The sequence below is a fragment of the Phytophthora sojae genome (genome assembly GCF_000149755.1).
Source record: "Phytophthora sojae unplaced genomic scaffold PHYSOscaffold_1, whole genome shotgun sequence".
In the NCBI taxonomy this organism is placed as follows: Eukaryota; Oomycota; class Peronosporomycetes; order Peronosporales; family Peronosporaceae; genus Phytophthora; species Phytophthora sojae.
The window spans coordinates 7,706,146-7,726,911 of record NW_009258115.1 but is presented as its reverse complement, the minus strand read 5'-3'; the positions used below and the strand labels follow the sequence as shown (position 1 = coordinate 7,726,911).

Below are 20,766 nucleotides of genomic sequence, written 5' to 3'. Positions count from 1 at the left end.
CCTGCTGCGAAGTGACGTTGCTTCACTATGAAGCGGTCCCCCCTTGCAAGTTGATGTGCAGCACATGACAAATTTGGTGCAGGATGGATACAGCAGCTTTATGGGTACTAACGGAACAGAGATGGCTAAATTGAGCTTTCTTTTGGGTGCTTATTCGTCTACAGGCCGTCGGCCTTGGCGCCGGGCAGTTCGAGTGATAGGATGTGGTGCAGCGCGGCCTCGAAGGTTGCTAGGTAGTAGCCGGACTCGCTGCGTCGCTTCTCCGGGTCGCACAGGCGGTTCAGTAACACCTGAGTGAGAATCGGAGCCTCCAGGTCGCTGTGGACGATCACATAAATAAAGATGGGCAGGAAGTCGTCTCCGCTCAGCACGTCCTCCTCCTGCGGCTTGGTGTCTCCAGCTGCAGCTTCAGTCGCTTCACTCTCGTCTGCATCTGCTTCTTCTTCCTCCTCCTCTTTCTGCTCTTGGTGGTCCATCGCGATCTCGGCGGGGGCCTCGGACTCGTCCCCGACCTTCATGCCTCTTGACGACCTGTTGGAGCTGCTGCTGGTGGGCGACAACATCCGGTTCATCGGTGTCGGCGACGTCAGCGACTGGATGAAAGAGCCTGCCATAGGCGTGGAGTTCCGTCGGCGATGGCGCGGCGGCTCGCTCAGGTACATGGTGCGCTCGGCCTTGTACAGCGCGTGGATCTGGTGCGCCGTGGCGACCAGCTTCCGCATCTTGTCCAGCGGCAGGAACGCACCGTCGATCTCCTTGATGACGTCCACCACGGACCGCCAACTGCTCAGCGAGATCTTGTCCATCGGGATACCGAAGTAGCTCTGTGGCTTGCCCTTCAACTGGAACACGCGGTGGCGGAACTGACGCTCCTCGTGCTGGACGTGGCGCCGTAGATACTGCGTCAAGTCGTACATCAACGGAACGCAGATGCGGTCCTCCAGCTCGTGCCGGATCGCGTCCGACAGAAGCTGCTGCAGCTTGTCCTGGTTGCTGACAGCATCCGTCGTCATCAAACTCACGAACGAACTGTGGCGACCCATAGCTGGATTGCCACCGTTGCCCGATAGAATCTGCTTCATCAAACGTTGAACAATAACCTCCATCTCCTCGAACCGGTGCTCCAGCATGTACTCCTGAACACCATCCAAGATATCGCCCATTTCATCCAGCACATTCTGTCCGGAGCTGAACCCATTCTGCTTCATTTTCGTGAGAAACTTTTGGCAGGCCTTGCCTTCGGGGGACGTGAGATCATTCACGGTATGGTACACAAACACACGGAGCTCGCGCGAGATAGGCTGAGTGCGGTTGCGCTCAAGAATGCCCACGTGCGGAACTTCCAAAAACTGCTGAAGCTGCTTGAGGGCGACGCCATGTAAAAACGTGAGAGGCGACGGAGCCACAAGCGCAGCAGTGGTACGCAAAAAGTTCTCCAATACAGGTGCCCGGTCGTAAGCGAGCTGGTTCGGCGAGTTCCGGCCATGGCCACGACGAGTTGGGAATACACAATCACTTACTTGTCCAGATAAACGACTCAACTGCAAATACAATTAACAAATTTGGTTAGATACGTGCAAGAGCGTCATCAAGTCATTGTACTTGAAGAACGAACCTTGCGGTGGAGCTTGTATAATTCACGGAAACGCTTCCGTGTAAACCAGACGACACCACTTTCAACATCTACGACACGCACAATATACTCCTGCGAATAAAATACACCATATAACGGTAAGTCTTCTGTAAAACGGAACTGGACACAAGTGATGTACGCACCATGTGACCACTATTCCGGGCGGGTTTACTTTCTTCACGGAAAATTCGTATGCACAAGGCGTGCCGAATACCTGAAACCATGATGCAGATTAGTTTGTTTTGAGGAATTCAAAGTTAAGCAGGCTAACGTACCCTTTGCCTTTAGAATGAGCAGGTGCCACTCGTGATCCGATATCATTCCGTTCATGTTCATGGTCATATCCATCAACTGATACGTACAAGCACAAACAGCACCAACACGTTAGTTTTCATCACACCAAAATGACCCCACTTTTTACAACTCCACAGCACTCACCATCTTTGTAGGCTGGATTCTTGACAAGATCATAGAGCGCAGATAGTCGAGCTCCTGGCTCGAAATAACGCCGCTGCGGTAAATCTCGCTCGCCTTGGAGAGCAGCTCGAACACGAGATGCGGCTCGCGGTGGCGGATGCGCTTCTCCGCCTCGGACAGATCCAGCTTGCTCTTCTTGATCACGTCAATGTGTGCAATGTCGAAAATACTGGAGCGCTCGTTACGCAGCTCCACGGGGAGGAACTTCTGGTTCATCGAGTCCGCCACGATCTTCTGGTTGGCGCGCATCGCTGCGTCGTCCAGCACGGGCGTGATAACCTCGTCCGTCGACGCGCTATCGTCATCGAACTCCTTGCCGTACAGCGTGCCGTCGTCCTCCGCCAGCGTGCTGTTCGACCTGTCCGATCGGATCTCGTCCGAAGCCGCGTCGGGCATGGCCACCGCCTCGCTCTTCTCCTCCAGCTCCATCTCCATCTCCATCTCCATCTCCGCCTCGCCTTCCTCCTTCTCACTCTCCTCACACTCCTCATCCTCCGGAATCTCGTCCTCCGACGTCGGATACTTATCAACCACCACCTCCACATCGTCATCCGGCAACTGCAACAATACAAAGTCAACGTCAACGTTAGCAGTCATCAAGTAGAAGCAATATACCCCCCCACTCTACCTCACTCACCCTTAAAAAGTCATCGGGTAGTGGGTTCTTCACGGGCCAATTGCCATCACTAGCAGCAGCGGCGGCAACAGCTCTTCCTTCCCCGGCCTTCTTAGCGTCGTCCTCCGCCTGCTCCATGCCCAGCACCGCCGTGATCGTGTCCTCCATGATGAAGCCGTTGGCCTCCAGCAGCACCTGCAGCGTCTCCGACTCCCACTTGGGGAAGATCGAGTGCAGAATCTCCACGCCGCGCGCCACGGCCGCCGGGTTCGGCTTGCGATTGGACGGAGGCGCGTTGGCGTTGGCGTTGGCGTTGGCGTTGCTGGGGCTCTTGCCGCGCTTGGAGGGGAAGATGGCCTCGAGCAGCGACTTCTTGTTGCCGTCCTCGCTGCTCTTCTTGAGCTTCATGAGGCCTGCGCGGTCGCGGCGCCGGCGCGAGACGGGCGGCGTGCGGCTGCCCGTGGACGAGTCGGCGTTGCGGGCCGCCATGCCCCGCATGAACACCGGCGACGGGGGCTGGAACTGGGACATTCAGCAGCAGATCTGCCGCTTGACCCTTGACCCCACTTTGATCGATATTTCTTGCGTTACTTACTGTACGCAAGACGCAGCAATTTTGTGTGCTCTACACATTGTTGTGTACTGGACACAGTGTTGCGTGACATTCAGGAAGCGCGAAGCCACGTTGAGGAGCTTGGTGCCGTCGGGGGGAGAGGCGCCATGTTCCTGCAGTGGATCTCCAAGTGCGAGCTGGTGCCGGTGTCGGCAGACTCGCACGTGCTCAAGGTGCGTTTTGCTGTAGTCTCCCCCCCCTTGTCGCTTTAACACTACTTAAACGATAAGTTGTCTCTAACCTGGTTACGCGCTTGTTGCAATAGAAATTCTCGGAGAAATGCCAGCGCGGTATGTGCGAGATGGTGGTGGGTCACCTCACCGAGGAGGGCGTGGACCCACTGGGAGTGCTACCCACGGGCCACCACATCCGCTGGGCCATGGAGGTGCTCGGGCACTCGTTCGCGCTGCCCATGGAAGACGCTGAGGTCATCTCGGGCTCGTTGCGCATCTACGAGTGCTGGTTAGGCGTGGACGAGGAGTCTCTAAACGGCAAAGGTGGCAAAAGTGGCAAGGATCAAAGACCTGCATGCATGCAAAAGGTGGAGCAGACCTTCATCCAGGACATGCTGGGCCAGATGACGCTGCTCTTCGAGGAGCGCCCCAGCAACGGCGCCCCCGCCGGCAGCGCCGACAGCAACTTGGCTACACACGTGTCCCTCTGCACCAAGTACGTGGCACTTTCATATTCGTTTAGGCTAGTGTTAACACTAGTCTAAACCAGTGCTGAAAAGTTTAGACTAGTGCCAACCTTACACTATGTTGCGCATTTTCGCAGGGTTTTAGAGACTTTCGACGCTCTTGTCAAGCATCGCGGCTCTCAGTTATCCAACTCCACCTGGGACCGGTTAATTCGCCTCATTCTCGGCGCAGCGGACGGATTGTTGCACAACTTACGCAACCAATTGGGCAACCAGTTATGCGGTCAACTCGTTCGCCTTTTATTCGAGATTTATCTTCGATCGCTGCCCCAGTGCGGACCAAGGGGAGAATTGTGGGGACTTTTGCAGAAGTTTTGCCGTCGCTGGATCCACCGCACGCTCGTCATCGAGCAGTGGAACGCCGTCACGCTGGGACTCACGCGCAGCCTCATGCGGCAGATCCACGACCGGGACGCCCCCAAAGAGATCGAAGTCATCTGGGCCGACAACCGCCAGCCGTCCAAGTTCGAGATGGAGAGTCCGCTGCTGGCCTACGCGTGGTACCGCCTGCTGCGCGTGATCGGCCACCCGTCCGCCATCTTCGACCCGGACGTGTACCTCGCGGCGGTGAAGGGCGTGAGCAGGCTGGCGGACGAGTTCGCGCGTATCCAGAAGGTGCCTCGTGTGCAGTGGGAGCACGTCTTGGGTGCAATTAACCAGACGCCGAACCGTGACAGCCCCATGTTCCAGGGAGTGCAGAACGGCGACACCGATGCAGGTGATGACGTGGGGACTGCAACTCCGAAGGTCACGGAGCAGCCGAGAGCTCCGCCTGATGTTAACACTATCCTGCGACTGCTGGGACCCTGGCTGTTCGACGCCTGTTTGACGCGCAAGCCGCGCTTCGCTGCGGGTCGTAGTGAGGCGCTTCGCTGTCTTGGTAAGCTCATGTGTCACTACTCGAACGGCCGCTCGAAGCGGGTCAACTGGGCGTACAGTGTGCGCAGTCTGATGGCGCTGCAGAACGCGCTGCTGGACGACGACGAGCGCATCGCAGCCTCTGCTGTGTACAACTGGTCCAATGTTTTCGGATTGTATGGGAACCACACGCTGCGCGGTGCTGGAGTCGTCGCGGGACCGTTCCACAAGGCCGTCGAGCGCGTCTTCCGCGCTGCGGAGCGTAAGGACGCTCCGTCTTCAAGTGCGAAGTCGGATGGTCGACGTGGACAGGATTCCTTCTTCGTTCAGGATGATCAGCACATTGGTGGCATTCCGATTGTGCTGCTGCGTCGTGCCAGTATCGAGGCCTGCAGCTCGCTTCTCACGATTCACGCGCACGTTCCGCGTCCGTTGATTAAGGAGGCGGAGAAGGAAATCGTTGCACCCTCGATGGCGGATATCCAGGGGCTGTACTCGAGCTTACCCAAGTATACGAGCTCGAACGTTGTGGCGCTCCTGATGACGGCGATTAAGACGGAGACGGACCCGACGAACCAGCAGATGATGATGTGGATCATGACCGTGGCCATCCAGCAGGAGGCGGCGTTCTGGACGAACGGTCTGGCGTCCAGCCGCAACTCGCAGGTGCCGTTCACGATCTTGCTGATCTGCTCGATCATCAGCAAGTCACAGAAGTACAAGCCGCCGGTGCTGTTCACTGCGTTCGAGTGTCTGCGTCACTTGTCGCTCGTGTGCGAGGAAGTGTTCTTCCACCACGCGAACTCCGTCGTGCACCTGGTCAACGCGTGCTGCGACTTCATCAGCAACAACGCGCCAGTTCTGCGCTCAAGGACAGCGCCGTTCTACCTGGACAGTCTCATGGCCGCAGCGTACAACTGCATCATCGAGTGGATCGTTGCGGCGCCTCTGCTGCTGAACAAGCAGCAGGTTATCGCCAAGATCATCACGACCATTGTGGACGGCAACGAGAGATTCCAGTCGTTGTCCCCCAACCACACGAACATGGCGGTGCGCGAAGCAGCGCAGAAGCTGGTGCACATGTTGATGAAGCACCACGTCTCGCACACCAGCAACGCTGGTTCTATCGGCACGCACTCGGCCGGACTGACTGAAAAGGTAAGCCGTACTAGCTGGTCTTATTATGCGAGTAATTCGTATGCTCATGCTTTGTTGCTGCTTTCCTACAGACCGTGCTTGCTCAGTTTGTCGAGCTTAGCGACGCGAGCGACATCTACCGCCATTGCCGCTTCTTCTCTGTGAACAAGAACTCCATCCTGACGGTAATCGAGAAGCCAGCGAATGCAGCGCAGTCGGGTGAAGCAATTCTGATCATGCGCGACTCCACAGGCCGCTACGTGTGGCGCTCCAAGCCTCGACACCGCGACGGTCCTCGTCCGAAGAGCATTGCAGAGTTTGAGAACTTCACGGAAGATCCAAACTCGCAGGTTCGACGAGACAGCGACTTTGATTCCGATTCCAACACGCTCGACGACAGTGAAGACGACGAGGACTATGAAAGTGACGAGGATTCCCACGTCGAAGACCCGCTGCTCACTGCGATCCGCGATGCACACACCAAGACGCCGCTGACGAGCTGGCGTTCATCGCCTACTGGCGGAGTGGAACCGGACGCAGATCCTACGAAGATATTGTCTGGCGAGGGCAACACCGGAATGAGCTCGATTGAGCGTAAAGCAAGTCGCGAAGACCTTCGTGGCACCAAGGACGCGGTGTTTATGAACTTGCTGGTGTCCCAGAGCAACGAGGACAAGCTCGCCTCGCAGCCGAGGGGCTCTCTGAGTGGTGTGAAGTGCCACAAGCCCACGCCGCCTGAGAAGGACCCTGCGCTCCAGACGTGGGAAGTCTCCAGGCGGATGATGAGCGAGTTGGGCTTCCTGTCTGTGCGCAACTGGGGTTCCGTGTTCGCTATGGATGCCACAGTGACTACAGACTTCCTCCGCGACTTGGAGAAGCTGGACAAGCTCCCGGAGCGCGAGACGTTTGACATTTCCGTGGCTTATATGTTCACTGGTACCTCCCGAGGCGGCTACGACCAGATTCACTTGGCTACCTCGACGGATGTGCGTGCAGGCTACGTAGAACTCTCGAAGGATTACCAGCTTTTCCTCTCGTCCCTGGGTGAACAAGTTGGAAGCAAGGACCACGCGGGGTACTCGGGCTTCGACGCTGAGCTCGTGAATGGCCGGATGCTCTCGTACTCCCACTACAGCCACGAGGCGTGCATCTACGTGCCTACTTTGCTCGTCGAAGGAGAGGAGGAAAGCGACAGCGACAGTGACAGCGATGCTGAAGACACGGAAGGCGCGACTGCGAGGTTGCTCTTCCAGCACGCCAACGTCCTCATCGTCTGGAACGAGTGCCAGCAGACGTACCGTCCAGGGAGCGTGCTGTGGGACGCAGCGTTCAAGCTGCCGATGCCGACTTCGGGCGTGGTGCTGATCATCGACCCCCTGGGCAACGATCTGTACTGTGTGCACGTGAGTCACGAGTCCTCGCCGCTGTTTAACCAGCGTGATGTTATTGCGAACGATGAGGACAGCTACGTGGACGAGGCCGACGTATACACGAGCCGCGTGCTGGGTCCGCTGCTCGACGGTATGGTGGTCAACGGCGCTTGGTTAGCTCCACTGGTGCGCCAGACGGCCATCAACGCCGCCATCCTCTCGCGGGCGTTCCACCGCTACCAGCACGACATCGGCGCCGTGTCTTCCTCTCCTGTAGGTGCCGAGGCCAACCGCAGCAAGGTCATCTCTTCATTTGTGGAGAAGCACATGCGTCCGAAGCTTCCGGGCGAATTCTACGGCGACTTGTTTGCAGATCTTACCAGCGAGCCGTAAACGCGCGCTGATGTAGAGGAGGAGAAAGGTGGAGTCACTGTGTGAGAATGGTCCTGTTTATTGTGTGTTGTTTGTTTTTGCTGCTTTCTGCTCTCTCGTTTAAGATGCTGCAGGTTGTTGTAGCTGCTCTTCGACGGATGGTCAGTGACGACGATGAGCTGCGAGGGTGCTGTCTACACGACCAACTTGCCATTAGAAGAACGCGAGTTCAGAAGAGGCAAGGTTAGATGGCGCTCCTACTACCTTGAGTTCCAGTAGTGTGATTGCGCTGGGGCCGAAATGCTACAGATTGACAACGCCTCGAGTGCCTCACGCGTTGTGACTCTGAAACTACGCAAGCGAAGAAGATCATCCAGCAGCCCACGCATTGAGGAATGGGAGCCACACAGAGGAAAAGAGAACCATGCTCTCTACGATATCACAAGAGGCGATGCTTTGGTCTGGGAGGACAGAGTCTGGTTGGTGTCATTTACGTGTGAAGGGAGACTTCAGCGACGTAGCCAGTATTGAGCGCAAGTTCTATACTACTGGTAGTACTTGTAGTTGAGTACTGGTGTGTGCTTTTGCCCTTCAGTCATCTCCGACACGAAGTTGGTACGTTTCATTCCCAGCTGAGGGTCAAGGATGTTGTGGATTCGCGAAGCAGGCTCACATAGTGTGCAGCAAATAGTCGAGCAATGTGATATTGCTGGCCTGCTTTCGCGAACATTTTTTTGTAAAAGACAAGTTCCAGCTTTTGTGAATGGCAGAATCATCATTTGCCCCCGTATTTCCGATCTAGTAGCAGACCAGAAAGAAAAGGGAAACGATGGCGAGGCACGTGTGGTTCAAGATCCCGGACAGGCCAGTCCAGTTTGCTCCTATGACGGATGGGGTCGACAGCATCGGCGATCTCCGAGAGAGAGTAGTATTCGAGTTCTTCACCCGCAAGGTTCAAGATCAAGTGAAGTTTTATGCGTCTCCTGCGGCTCAACACGCAAAGCAGCCGCTCGACCTCGACACGAAGGTGGACGGACTTGGGGTAGACTTGCTGCACCCGGTTCTCGTGGAAGCGCCGCTTATGTTTCCTCGGATCCGCGTTGTCATGCATGGGGTGAGACTTGAGGCGCCGCGCCTTGAACGCAAAAAACTGCTAGACCAAGTGGCCACGAGTCTGCTGGCCGACCAAAAGCGATTCGTGCTCCTCGCAGCGCCAGAAGGGTCTGGGAAGACGTCAATAGTCATGCTATTTGAACACCACCACGCTGATCTGAACTGTGTCTTCGTCTCGTTCATTTGGGAAAGGGGGCCGGTGAATGAAGTGATGCAGCAGCACGGACTTGATATCTGCGGGAGGAAGTCGGCCCTCTCGGAAGACCAACAGCATGTGATCCTGATCGACGACGCTCAGGAAAAGTACGAGGACAGGGCGTTCTGGAAGGCTCTGATCACGGATTCTTCGTCGTAGTTACCAAGCAACATCCGCTTTGTCATCGCTGCCAACCACGCACTGCATGGTGAGAGCCCCATAGAGTTTCGGTCGATTAAGACGTTCTGGAGGCCGGATTTTCTGTTGAGTGACGAGGAATCCTACGGGTTCTTGGCGCTGTCAGTGGTTGGATTGCCCGAGAAAATGAAGGATGAGACAAGGCGATGCTCGCGCAGCTCATGGTTCGTGAGTGTGGAGGGCTGATCGGTGCTTTGCGAGTTGGTTTCAATATCCTCGAACAAGAGTTCCTTTTAAGCCCTACTCCGTCTGAACTCGAGTTGATACTAACCTGAGCAAGGTGTAGCTGTCAATGCTGTAATAAACTGATAGATGTTCGCGATGAGCTAGTTTGGAGACGGCATTAGAGCCGGCGCAAGTAGGCGTTCAATGCTCGTCACGAAAAAGATAAAAAGTCGTTCAGTTCATCTTATTTAGCAGTTTACATGTAGAGCTTTGTCTAAGACATTAATGCTGATGGAGTACATGTAGCGAGATCGGATGACGGCCACAATTCATTGCTTTTTCCAGGTACATCGTATCGTTGTGAAGCAAAACCAATAGGGATGGAATGAGCTCGAGCTCCAAAGCAGAGTTCGGGCGACGCTAAATCAGGGTGCCTGGATGTATGCTCAAGCTCACATCGATAAGCTTTTGGGTAAGAAGCAGCCCCTCGAGTACATTAGCCGTGGGTGTTTAACCGCTTCCGCTATCCGTTTGCCCTGCACTTGCAGCAGCAGCAGCTTAAAATGGTTTTGAACGAAGTGTCTGGGCCGCACAAGTAAGTTCTAGGCCGTGCAAGACGCTGCAAAAACACATTTAGGGATCCCACTTGCTGGCTTGCGATGGGTCAGAATGCTGGTAACATCTATTAAGCTTAGTCCGTGTAACTAGTCATCATGTGGTCAGTGGTCAAAACTTCGCAAAAGGAGTGGCGTTTGCTGGTCTTACCGGTAGTTAGTCCACTCCCGTTACATGTACATGTACTGTGTACATGTACTAAGCTTTACAACATTCGAAGCGCAACCCATCATACAATATGCAGATAATGGGTTAGCACGCACGAGATAGTGACAAGCACCACCCAGCAGTAAAGTTTGCTTCTATCATAAGCACTTCGTTTAACCGTGCAATCTTGGAAAAATACTTAAAGAGTAATAGCAACGTAGTTTTAGTGATAACCTTGGATTGTAGTACGAATCTAGCAAACAATCCCTGAACCGAGTTAACAACAATTTGTAGCTTTTAGTCATAGTTGCTAAGAGTTAAACCGGTAGCAAACAACCCCTGGGTTGCAGAGTCATACATGTAATAATTCGTAGCTTTATTAAGTAGTTACTTAAGTTAATGAATACCCGCTTTTGGAAATAAAAGTACCCTGTTTCAGTAAGTTAGTAAAGCTCCGTCCAAGCACAGCTCTTCGACCTGTGAATAAGCGGTGCCAATATAGGAGGAAGAGCGCTGACAGAAATGCTCCAATTCGTATTGTAACATGACTACACGTAGAATAAGCACAAAAAATATTCTTTGCTCGACGAAAAGATCGTTTCATGCTCAAACGCTATCGATAGTTCTCAACGAATTAGGGGTTCGGGCGGTGGAGCCACTCGAATTGAAGAGTAAAGTCGGCGCCTACAGAACAAAAACAAATGTTAAACACTCGAGCAGGAAAATCCTCAAGTTGTCTGTCATGAGTAGGATACCGACCGAGATGTGCCAGCTCGTATTGCAAAACATTGAGAATCAAAGCAAACAGGATTGCTTGAACTGGATAAAACTCCGTTTCCAGCACAAACGCCAGTTGGTACAATGGAGAGAACGCGAACTTGTGCCGCAGGAACGTGTTGAACGAAATCAAAAGCCCAACTTCCAGTACCGCAAATAGCAAAATATTCGCAATCGATACCATGCCCCAAGTGCCAGCTCCACCAGGGTAGTACACGACGTTCGGCAGCAGCTCCAATACGGACTTGTAGATGAAGAACACAATGGGGGTTATCGACTCGACGTACTGGACTAGAGCCACATACTCGGAATGGAACAGGAGCTTCACACCTTGAAGCACGATTTTCTTCGACCTCTCGTTGTGTCGCATTGCAGATTGTCTATTATCTGCGTCTGATTGCGAGTCTGTCGTTGTGTAATCACCCGCGACTCCGATCAATGGAGTAATTGACGCACTTCGTATGCGTCGGTATGCGTGATGCTCTTGGCTCTTCATTCTTATAGTTGGATCGTAGTTGCTGCTAAATACATTGAAAGCAGCAAGCGCATGAAGGTGTTCCAGTTTGTCTGTCGAGAGCGGATACGCTAAGCACGCCCACAGTCGAACTCTCTCCAGGGATTTTGAGGGAAGCGAAGTAGAGTTCTGTACAGCGTCGAGGATAATCATCAATAAATTGGTAGCGTCCGACGTGCCGGGTTTCTTTCGGATAAGTGTTTGAGAGTTTCGTCGCTCGTCCAGTATGTTTTCCCATTAGCTCTCATGGCTCGGAATTCGACTAGCGACTGGAGGATGTTCACCGCGATAAAGAGCAGCGTTAAGGACACGGATCTTGTCGCCGACATGCACGCCGATATGAACAACGTACTCATGAAATCCACAGACAAGGCCACTAGCAGCGGCATGACGTCTTCCAGGTTGCGTGTACTGCTCACAGTGAAGCGCTTGGCTGCGAACTTCCATATCGGCAAAATGACAACTGCAACACCTCGAAAACCGACGGGAATGTGTTCAAACAGCAGCTTGTAGACTGGGAACGTGCCGCAAAGAGTCAAGAATGACAGGAAGAATCGGTTGTATCGGTCGGCATGTGGCCTTAATGGCGAATCCTTGGCATAGAGGACGGAACCCAAGACTAGAAAAATCATCAGCGACGTAAATATCCCAATGGGAATCGGCGCAAATTGCATCATGAGCGGCACTGGGAACCCAACCGCGCTGGCAGCGATAAGGCACGTCCCCACGAATGAGGTGCTGGCCCCCGCAGCTATCGCCATTCTTTTACGGATCGTAACGTTGAGGCCGGGGATAAATCGGCTCAATTGAGAGTTCACGATGAAGCCCAGAGTCAGTTGAACCGAGAGCAAACGCAGCCAAAAGACATAATTGGCCCTCCACCCGTCCGAAGGCGGCCGCAACGGCAAGCATTCCATTAACAGAGCTGTCAACAAGGCTGGAACTGGGGTGAGTAGGCAAACCAACACTGCTCGACGCCGTGAGGTAGTTTTGCAGTACAAGTTGAGGCTTTCCAGGTGCTCGATGGAGTACGCGCCCTGACTTTCAACTTGAATGCCGTTCCATTTCCTTGCGAGGCACTTCCAGATCACAATATGCGGTGGCTTTTGTTGCGAAATACTCTCCACCTGGGGAGACGCAGCGTTCACAATTTGCGCCCACACTTCCAGCTCAGCCATCTTGCCCAGATTTTCAAGAAATGGCACACCCGTGCATCGCGACAGCTAAATAAAGTTTCCGGTAAGGGCCCCAAGAAAAACAAATTAGGTTTTGCTTCGCTACGAAACGAAGCAACCGTGGTACTTTCCGTGGAATGAAGGGAGGCGGAAAATAAGTTTTGCGGCCAAGCGCAAGAAGGCACGTTGCCTGTTTCATGGAACCACGACAAGGCCCTGTGCGGTGGCCAAGGCAAGATCGCATGTCCAAGTTTAGGTAGGGCTGTCGCCAGTGGTGGTTTTCCCCGAGATGAAAACGGGTTTCCGCGAAGCCACAGGGCACAGCCGTAGATAGTATTGTTAGACGATTGCTCTTGAGGGTCTGGGCTCATTCGGCTTTTGGACTTGTCGGTCGCAGCCTCCTCGCCGCCCAACACATCCAGCGCGTCCACGCTCGTTTGCTACCGCTAGATTTGCTCGGGGACCCCCTTCGGCAGCGGACGTCGTCATCCACCGTTCGCCACCCGCTCACTATTAGTATGGGGGTAGTTCACGGCTGCCGCACACAAAGCCGATCAAGTTCGCGTGAAGTCTGCTCAGATAAGTACCGCTTGTCGGTAGTTTGTGACTTATTGTTGGATGAGTGGCATGCAGTGTTGACAGAACCCGCACCGACTCCGAAGATCTCCCCCCTCGAGCAACGTTGGCTACAGTACAAGCCCACGAGACAATCTTTCGCCCGATGCGGGGTTGTTGGGCACTCGCTTCGACTGCGAGGCTGAGAGCAATGTTGGTTAGGTGATTGGCCCTGGACACGAGCTTCCGCATGACCATCGCTAGTCGACCACCAGCTTCAGAAGTGCAGAAACCACGTCAAGTTAGGGGGAGGCAAGTCGGTGGTCGGTGATTGTGGCGGTCGTGCTGTTGGTCATGCGTGTCAACACGATAGTCACGCCCAGCAGGGCAACACAGACGCCTCACTCACAACACATGCTCACGAATCTTGCTATGCCAGTGTTGATGCTTGCAGGACGCAAAGACAACAGCTCATGATCATCTCGACTATTCTTGGGGGTAGCCTTACCTCGATTCTCGCTAAGGCTTGCTTCAATTATCAAGAGCAATCGTCTTTGCCCCCAACGTGCTTCTGGAGTGCTGGCAAGGAAACTCAAAATTATTGCTGTGCAGTACACCAAAGACAACGGGTTGCGGTCTTAGATTGAATTCAAAATATGGGTTATTCCTCCTGATCTGGTCAGCCAAGACCAATACGAAAGATACTTGTCCATCCTAATAATATATATATAAGAGAGAAAAATAAAAGAAGAAATATAACAATCCAACAACAAAACCTGGTATTACCTGAATACGAAATGCCCTCCGACCGGGCGATTCCGGTCGTTACTCTCGGATGCCTCAATAACAAGTTCAAGGGTTTTCTGGCCAAGTGTCTTGCCCTGGTACCAGCTGCGGTCCCGTTGAAGCGAAAACTTGCCAAGCACGACAGGAGATGTATCGTGGATCTGATGAAATCCGGAGTTAGTATCGTCCAAGAAATCGGGCAAATGGTGCAGTTTTCGTCGCCGGTCGCCGAGAGGTTTTATTTCTATCGGCTTGTACCAGAATGCGCAGGCTGGGATCCCAATTCGTTGCATGCTCTTGTCACGATGGTTCTGGGAAGCATGTCAGCGAAAGCGCTGCTTGCGAGCGCTCGTAAAACTGGTGGTATGCCGGACGAAGTTACTTTTCGGCAGGAGGTTATGAGAGGGATTGCTGTCAACACCTTCGAAACGTGCGCCATTTGTCCCGAACTGCCACGCGTGTTCCCGTCGTCAACCCCCGATCGAAATGAGCGCGGGCGTACGGTTTTCTTCGTGGGGGCGATGGATAGATGGGGGCTGGAGGTGGTGGTAGATGGCCTGGACAGCCAAGACTATACGTCGGGATTCGCCACGGGCGGGCGTTATGCCGCGCTTGAAGCCGATGACTACGCGGTTCTCGATCTACGTGGCAATGCAAATGGAACCATCCCAGCTGCTGAAGGAGAAGGTGATCACGGTGTTCTTCAAGTTGGGAGACTTCTCCAGGTGCCAGTGCGTTCTTGGCATGAACGAGACGCGGCGTGATATTAACCTGGGCTGATTAGTGCTGTACCGTGATGGGAAGATGAAGGCGAGTGAGTAGCTTCGAAGTTTACGTTTATATCGCACAATTATTTTGCCAAAAAAATCTGACTGCTTTCCGCTCCTCCTTTTAGATGGCTGTTGGTTGTTGCGCGAGAACTTGTCTCGTTCTTGTTGTTGAAGTGTCATCCTATGTGTAGGCAAAACCACCGAAGCAGATTCTGCATTGCCACGCTATTTATTCATTTGTGTTTGCCTACAGGACTAGTTGCAAGTGTGCTTTCAGGGAGGGACTCTCTACACAGGCCGTGAAGGATGAGAGCAGTCACCCGAAACTCGTTTTCTTTCGAGTCCTCCAGATCCTCCTTGAAAAAGCTGGAGACTGACCAAGATGCCAGTCTACTGTAGACGCGAATCAAACCGATACGAAGAAAGTATTGAGCAATCCTGGCGCGGAAGTGGGCGACGTTGTGGCTGCCGTGGTCGACGAAGCAGGCGAGAGGAAGATCGAGGGGTTCTTGGTGTTTCGCAAGCGTGTGCGTCGACGACGCTATTGCATTCTGCAGGAATAGCGGCGGATGACGCTCAGTTGCGCGCTGTGGGCACTCATCGACGTCATCGAAGAGCGCAGGTACAATTCTCGACTGCATCGGGGACCGCGCGGAATTGTAGCATTGGCTAGTGGCGAATATTGATAGCGTAGGTTCGTGCAAAGAGGTTGATCCAACACACCAAAAACAGTGGTCAAAATGGCTGCGTAGAAAGAGTTTGGTTGGTGTCGTTTACGCGCGAAGCGACACTTCAGCGACGTAGCCAGTATTGGTTGCAAGTTCGCCGCCGCTCTATACTTGTAGTTAAGAACTGGTGTGTGCTATTGCCCTTCAGTAATCCCCAGCACGAAATTGGTACGTATGCTTCATTCCCAGCTGAGAGTCAGAAGCAGGCTCAGAATTACTGATTTTCCTTCGCAAAATTATTGCCTTGCTAACGTTGGCAGCCTGTCAATGGCAGGTCTTCTCGGTATTTATCAAGTTGAGAGACTTCTCGAAAACATCCACCCTCCTCATTATCAAACTCATCCGAACAATGGGTGACGCTGCATCCATGCCCCCCCCCCCCCAAAAAAAAAAAAACTCTGATATTTCGAGAAATCTCCAACCCGTTACCAACTTCTTCACGGAAAGACCATCAGCAAAAATTCTGCTACGACGATGTTGTCATTTGTATTTGCTTGAGGTATACAGAGCATGTGGGGAAATCGACACGAAGAACCAAAAACTCAATCAGCCAAAGAGCTGAGCCCGTCACCGTATAACTTCTTAACTACGCGGGCGAGCGCAGCATAAATAGCTGGGCCATTAACCTTTAGCCGGATATTTGGAAGACGATAAGACATGTTTTTCAGTACGTCGGCTTCATCTAGATGCACTACTTGCGTCGAACACACAAATATCAAAAGTGCTACAGGAAGATACGAAGGCGTCAGGATGGATTGATGTTCAAAGGCACATGTTTCACGTCCACTTCGGCCACTGGATGTACTGTACTGGTAGTCTGTGCTGGTAGCCTCCGAGTGTCGGCACCTGTAAAAGTCGGAAAGACTAGTTCGCCAACGTGATAGTATATTCACGTGCAGGCTTGTCGACCATGAAACCCCCTTCACGCACACGCCTCAGACCAACCAAGCAACGGCACGTAGAGAAATCCCCCAGCTTGAAAAACACCGTGATGCGCTTTTTATTGAGCTCGATCGCCGTCGGAATCCCAGTCTCGTTTCCACGAAAATCAATTACGGCGTAATCCGTCATTACAAGTGGAGCATATTTTCCGTTACGACGGAAGCGCGCGAGGTGTTCTGTGATTTCGCGGCCTTTGACGAGCAGTTCAATTCCCCATCTGTGGCTGGTAGCCTCACGACGAGGTATGTGGAAAAAGAAACCGATTTCACCATCGATGTAGCCACGAGTAGGCTGGCCCGGCGACGGGAAAATTCTCGACAACTCGGGACAGATCGCGGTTGTATATTCTGTGTTGAGAGCGAGGCCCTCCATCACCATGTGCTGGAACGTTGCTTCTTTTGGGAAAGTGTCAGCTCCAACAACACTGTCTCGCAACACAGACGCAGACATGCTTTCGACAACCTTGACGACGAGGTCGACCAGCGAGCCTGGACTGGATCCAGCACGATTTGAGAACAGCTTCCTGGTGTAATACACCAACGGAGAAGAGAATCGCACAACTTTGTCATGTTCTTGGACAAGAACTCCATACTCTTTTAGTTCCTCGATGCTGGGCAAGAAGCGACACCAGCGACACAGGATTTGGAGACATGGCGAGACACTTAGCCAGAAATTCCCGCTTCTGCACGCTGATATGGGGTGCATCGCTACCTCCAAAACACTGCGTCACTTGCTCAAGAAATTCCGTGGACAAATGGTACTCCATAAGCTCGACTTCAGAGGGGCGTCTGGTCTTGGCAAAATAGCTTACCATAGCATCAACAGACTCTTTCAGTGCACCGACGAGACCATCGCACTCGCGGACCACCACATCAACGAAATCGCTTCGGTTGACCCTCATTTTCATAGGCAATCCATGAGTTGGCGACTCCAAAAACGCTCGTGCTTCTTCGTCACTCAGCATGAAATTGCTTGGGCCAAATATATGGACCGATCCAAGTCGTACCAAACTCTCCATTGCGTACGTTGCCGAGATAATAAAGCGGGCGTTGTCTGGCAACCACGAAATGGTGGTGCGGGCAAACAAATCCCAGAAGGCTTTGTCGTCGTACTGAGCTTGGGCATCATCGATCATGATAACATGGGTTTCCTCAACACTGAGACGTGATACCCTCTGAACGAAGTCGATCCCACACGTCAACAGCAGCTCGGTCGCTGGCGAATCGTGAAGAAACGATACGTAGATGCAATTGACACCAGGGTATCGGCGAGCAAATGATCTTAGTAACGTCGTCTTCCCCGAAACTCTTGGAGATGCCAAGAGAGTAATGGGGGTTTTCCGGAACGAATCGTAGACTCCCTCCAGCAACTGCTCGCGCTTCAGCATGTGACGCAGTTCGCGCGCCAAACCAGTAGAATCCCCCGGGAAGCCTGTAGGTGCTATCCTCACGACGAGCGGGTAATGCTCGCTCATCCCATAGCCGTTGACCTTCACCAGATAGTCAAGAGGTTGGTCTTCCCTGACGTCAGCCTCCGGAGACGCGTAGATTTTTACTTGGCTTGGACGGACATCTCCCAGGATTGTGGACATGCGGCAAGCAACGTTTCTCGAAAGTCACCAATATTAGCAACTTCATTGTTCAGAGAAACGGACATGTCTGCAAACCTGTACCACACATCCCGCTCCATGACTGCGCCTCTTGGATTGCCGAATGTCAAATGAGGTAGTACTGGCTAGATACGTCATCCCACTGTTTGCGCCACATCGTTAATGTGTCACTACAACATCATAGTTAAAAAAAATGATACAGTGCGTAAGATATATCGGAGAAACGCTACAATATACAATATTGACAGCTTGAACAACAACTCACGGGGCAAAAATCGCTTACAAAAGCACCTACTGTTAGGTACTTATTTTATTAATAACGGGACCCGGGCCATGAGGCCCGGAGATTCGCAGTTCTCATTGATAAATTATTAGGAGCTAGAGAGGATTTAAAATATAATGTACCGGGTAGTCAGAAACTATGGCACCGCTTCTGTAAGACAATCGTAATAAGAAGATGGACAATAGAGTGGAGCGCATGAATAAGGTTATGCGAGGCAGGCTATGGAAACCTCTCCAGGCAAGCCCTGAAACAGGCACTATTGATATGGGCCAGTTGAACACGACCTACCTGTCGGCGGAACTTAAGGGAGCTTCGAAGACCCCTCGCAACGACGTTTATGGATGGGTCAGTTTGTTATTTGATTCAAATCAAACTGATTAATGGCAGTTTGAAATGGCCTACCTAAGTAAAGGGCTTTCTAACCATTAGAAATTGGCATAAGTTACTAGTAACGTTGATGGGCCTCCCGAAAAAAAATATGGAGACACTTAGGATGCTGGTGGGTGACTGCCGGCTTGTTCATTGTTATCGGCCGAAGAGGACCGCCCAAAGACGCCGCGGCACTGTTAGTTGCGCCATTGTGATCTAAAGGTAAGCGAGAGCGTGTACTTTGCTCTGTAACATTGGACTAGTGGTATATTGATTCTACGTTGTGATGTTGATTACCAGACCTGGTGATCCGACCCAGACGACGCTATGAGCTCTCGCGTGTGGCCCGATTGGCAGATCGATTGCGGAGTCAGCGTACAACCTCATCGGTTCCTACGAAGCCGGCTACAGCCGAGTCTACCGCTATATTGTAGCTGATGCAGTGGCTACTCAAGAGGCTACAGAAGAAGCGCTCCTCATGGTGTGGCTACACCGGAGACTACAGAAGAAGCGGTAGATGCTACGGCGGATGCTACAGAAGAAGCTCTCCGCGTGATGAGGTTACACCAAAGATTACAGAAGAAGGGACAGAGGCTACGACGGAGGCTACCGATAAAAGCGGCAGGAATGAAGCGGCAGTGCCGGAGGCTACAGAGCAAAGCGGAGGCTGCCAAAATGGCGAAGATGACCCACGGCTGGCGCGAACATTGAAGAGCGTGCGCATGTAAAGGAAGAAGTAGACGTTGGCATGAATATCCTATATTGTCCTGTTTCGTACAAGAGGAACCGTGTCATTACGGGCTATTGAGCATGCAAGCTCCCTGGTGTTGTTAGACAGACAACCGTAACAAGCTTGTTAGGTGGGCTAAAGAAATCTAATGATGCGCTAATGTCACGCACAAGGAAGAATTCGCCCAGTTCCTCCTCACTACGTCAGTTTGGAACAGGGCGATTTCTTCCTCCGCGTTTATCGCGACGTGCCGAAGATGGGTGGCTGGAGCCGAAGTATGCTGCCTTAGCAGCCTTGCAAGGTATTACCATGTAGCAGGTTTTGAGCGTGCTCTACGCTCGCCACGACCAATAGAAGCTCGCCATTTCGGCATATGGTGGATACATTGAGCATGTTTTGTACACTTTCGTAGCTGTTCTGTGCACAATGTACCCATCGCTTGACCGCAAGATGCGAAAGGGCTTCCAACAGCAAATCTTTGACAGGTTTTGAAGTATACTTTAATCAAGTCTAATGCTTATTCTGTAGGATACAGAATAAGGTCTGGGGCTAGAAGGGTTAAGAGCATGCACGCTATCTGGAGAAGTTTTCGTCATGAAGAATGGCACAGGAATTCCGCCGCCACCGCAAAAAAACGTATCTAACGATATAAAGCGTATCTAACGGTAAAAATATCGTATCTGAATATTTTATACTGGGATAAGAAGCGACGAAGTGCTGATAGCCCAGCCCAAACAGGATTAATTCGGGTCCGCCATGTCTTAGGTCAATTTACAGTAAGTGATGTCGATTGACCAAGTGTTTTAGACTTCTCAAGATGGATGGAGGCTGGTCCAGTTCATTTTCAAATTTGTCGAGTCAAGATTCGTTAGTTGTACGTAGCAGCTTTAGCGCTGCGAGTGAGTGGCAAAGAGACAGGAAGACACTTGTCGATTGTAGAGTAAAACTCAGAGTGATTCATTCAACACATGCCTACAACGCATGACTCCTATACGTGCCGTACACGAGGAGGAAAGCATGAGCCTAAAACCCCCTTTGACCATACAACCCATCAATCAGGCTTGTAGGCCGACTCCTAGCATCCAGCTAGCACACGACCAGGACATGAGTGACTACGCGAGAGTAGAGTACGACCGCGTCCGATCTCTAACTCTCATACTCCCCCGGAACTCATATCCTGGCCTCCAACTCGATTATGCCGAGCTGGCAGGCATGCATGTGCAACCGCCTCAACTACGTCCTCGACTCCAAGCAGCTCCCTCAGCCTTTCAAATCGCTGTGGTCCGAGCTCCTTGGTAAACATGTCTACCATGTTGTC

At 52.5% G+C, this 20,766-nt stretch overlaps 7 protein-coding genes across 7 annotated transcripts; 3 read left to right on the top strand and 4 right to left on the bottom strand.

Annotated features, from left to right (window-relative positions):
- Positions 1-158: 158 nt before the first annotated feature.
- On the bottom strand, positions 159-3,257 carry PHYSODRAFT_309576 (hypothetical protein; the record flags this gene model as incomplete). The annotated part of the gene is made up of 6 exons (XM_009517858.1): positions 159-1,541; positions 1,616-1,705; positions 1,777-1,847; positions 1,909-1,984; positions 2,072-2,668; positions 2,748-3,257. The coding sequence occupies 6 exons, from the start codon at positions 3,255-3,257 to the stop codon at positions 159-161; spliced, it is 2,727 nt and encodes a 908-aa protein (XP_009516153.1).
- Positions 3,258-3,446: 189 nt separating this feature from the next.
- On the top strand, positions 3,447-7,862 carry PHYSODRAFT_552501 (hypothetical protein; the record flags this gene model as incomplete). The annotated part of the gene is made up of 4 exons (XM_009517857.1): positions 3,447-3,512; positions 3,605-4,008; positions 4,117-6,055; positions 6,142-7,862. 4 exons carry the CDS (start codon positions 3,447-3,449, stop codon positions 7,795-7,797), a joined length of 4,065 nt encoding a protein of 1,354 aa, XP_009516152.1. The 3' UTR covers positions 7,798-7,862.
- Positions 7,863-8,605: 743 nt separating this feature from the next.
- PHYSODRAFT_251580 (hypothetical protein) lies at positions 8,606-9,469 on the top strand (the record flags this gene model as incomplete). The annotated part of the gene is given in 3 exon segments (XM_009517856.1): positions 8,606-9,237; positions 9,253-9,384; positions 9,442-9,469. 3 exon segments carry the CDS (start codon positions 8,606-8,608, stop codon positions 9,467-9,469), a joined length of 792 nt encoding a protein of 263 aa, XP_009516151.1.
- A 1,375-nt stretch (positions 9,470-10,844) lies between these two features.
- PHYSODRAFT_322499 (hypothetical protein) lies at positions 10,845-11,357 on the bottom strand (the record flags this gene model as incomplete). The annotated part of the gene is made up of 2 exons (XM_009517855.1): positions 10,845-10,894; positions 10,970-11,357. The coding sequence occupies 2 exons, from the start codon at positions 11,355-11,357 to the stop codon at positions 10,845-10,847; spliced, it is 438 nt and encodes a 145-aa protein (XP_009516150.1).
- A 296-nt stretch (positions 11,358-11,653) lies between these two features.
- On the bottom strand, positions 11,654-12,679 carry PHYSODRAFT_476662 (hypothetical protein; the record flags this gene model as incomplete). Its single annotated transcript, XM_009517854.1, has 1 exon — positions 11,654-12,679. One exon carries the CDS (start codon positions 12,677-12,679, stop codon positions 11,654-11,656), a length of 1,026 nt encoding a protein of 341 aa, XP_009516149.1.
- Positions 12,680-14,337: 1,658 nt separating this feature from the next.
- Positions 14,338-14,797, top strand: PHYSODRAFT_322498 (hypothetical protein; the record flags this gene model as incomplete). Its single annotated transcript, XM_009517853.1, has 2 exons — positions 14,338-14,649; positions 14,690-14,797. The coding sequence occupies 2 exons, from the start codon at positions 14,338-14,340 to the stop codon at positions 14,795-14,797; spliced, it is 420 nt and encodes a 139-aa protein (XP_009516148.1).
- A 1,582-nt stretch (positions 14,798-16,379) lies between these two features.
- PHYSODRAFT_322497 (hypothetical protein) lies at positions 16,380-18,048 on the bottom strand (the record flags this gene model as incomplete). Its single annotated transcript, XM_009517852.1, has 2 exons — positions 16,380-17,067; positions 17,108-18,048. The coding sequence occupies 2 exons, from the start codon at positions 18,046-18,048 to the stop codon at positions 16,380-16,382; spliced, it is 1,629 nt and encodes a 542-aa protein (XP_009516147.1).
- Positions 18,049-20,766: the final 2,718 nt, after the last annotated feature.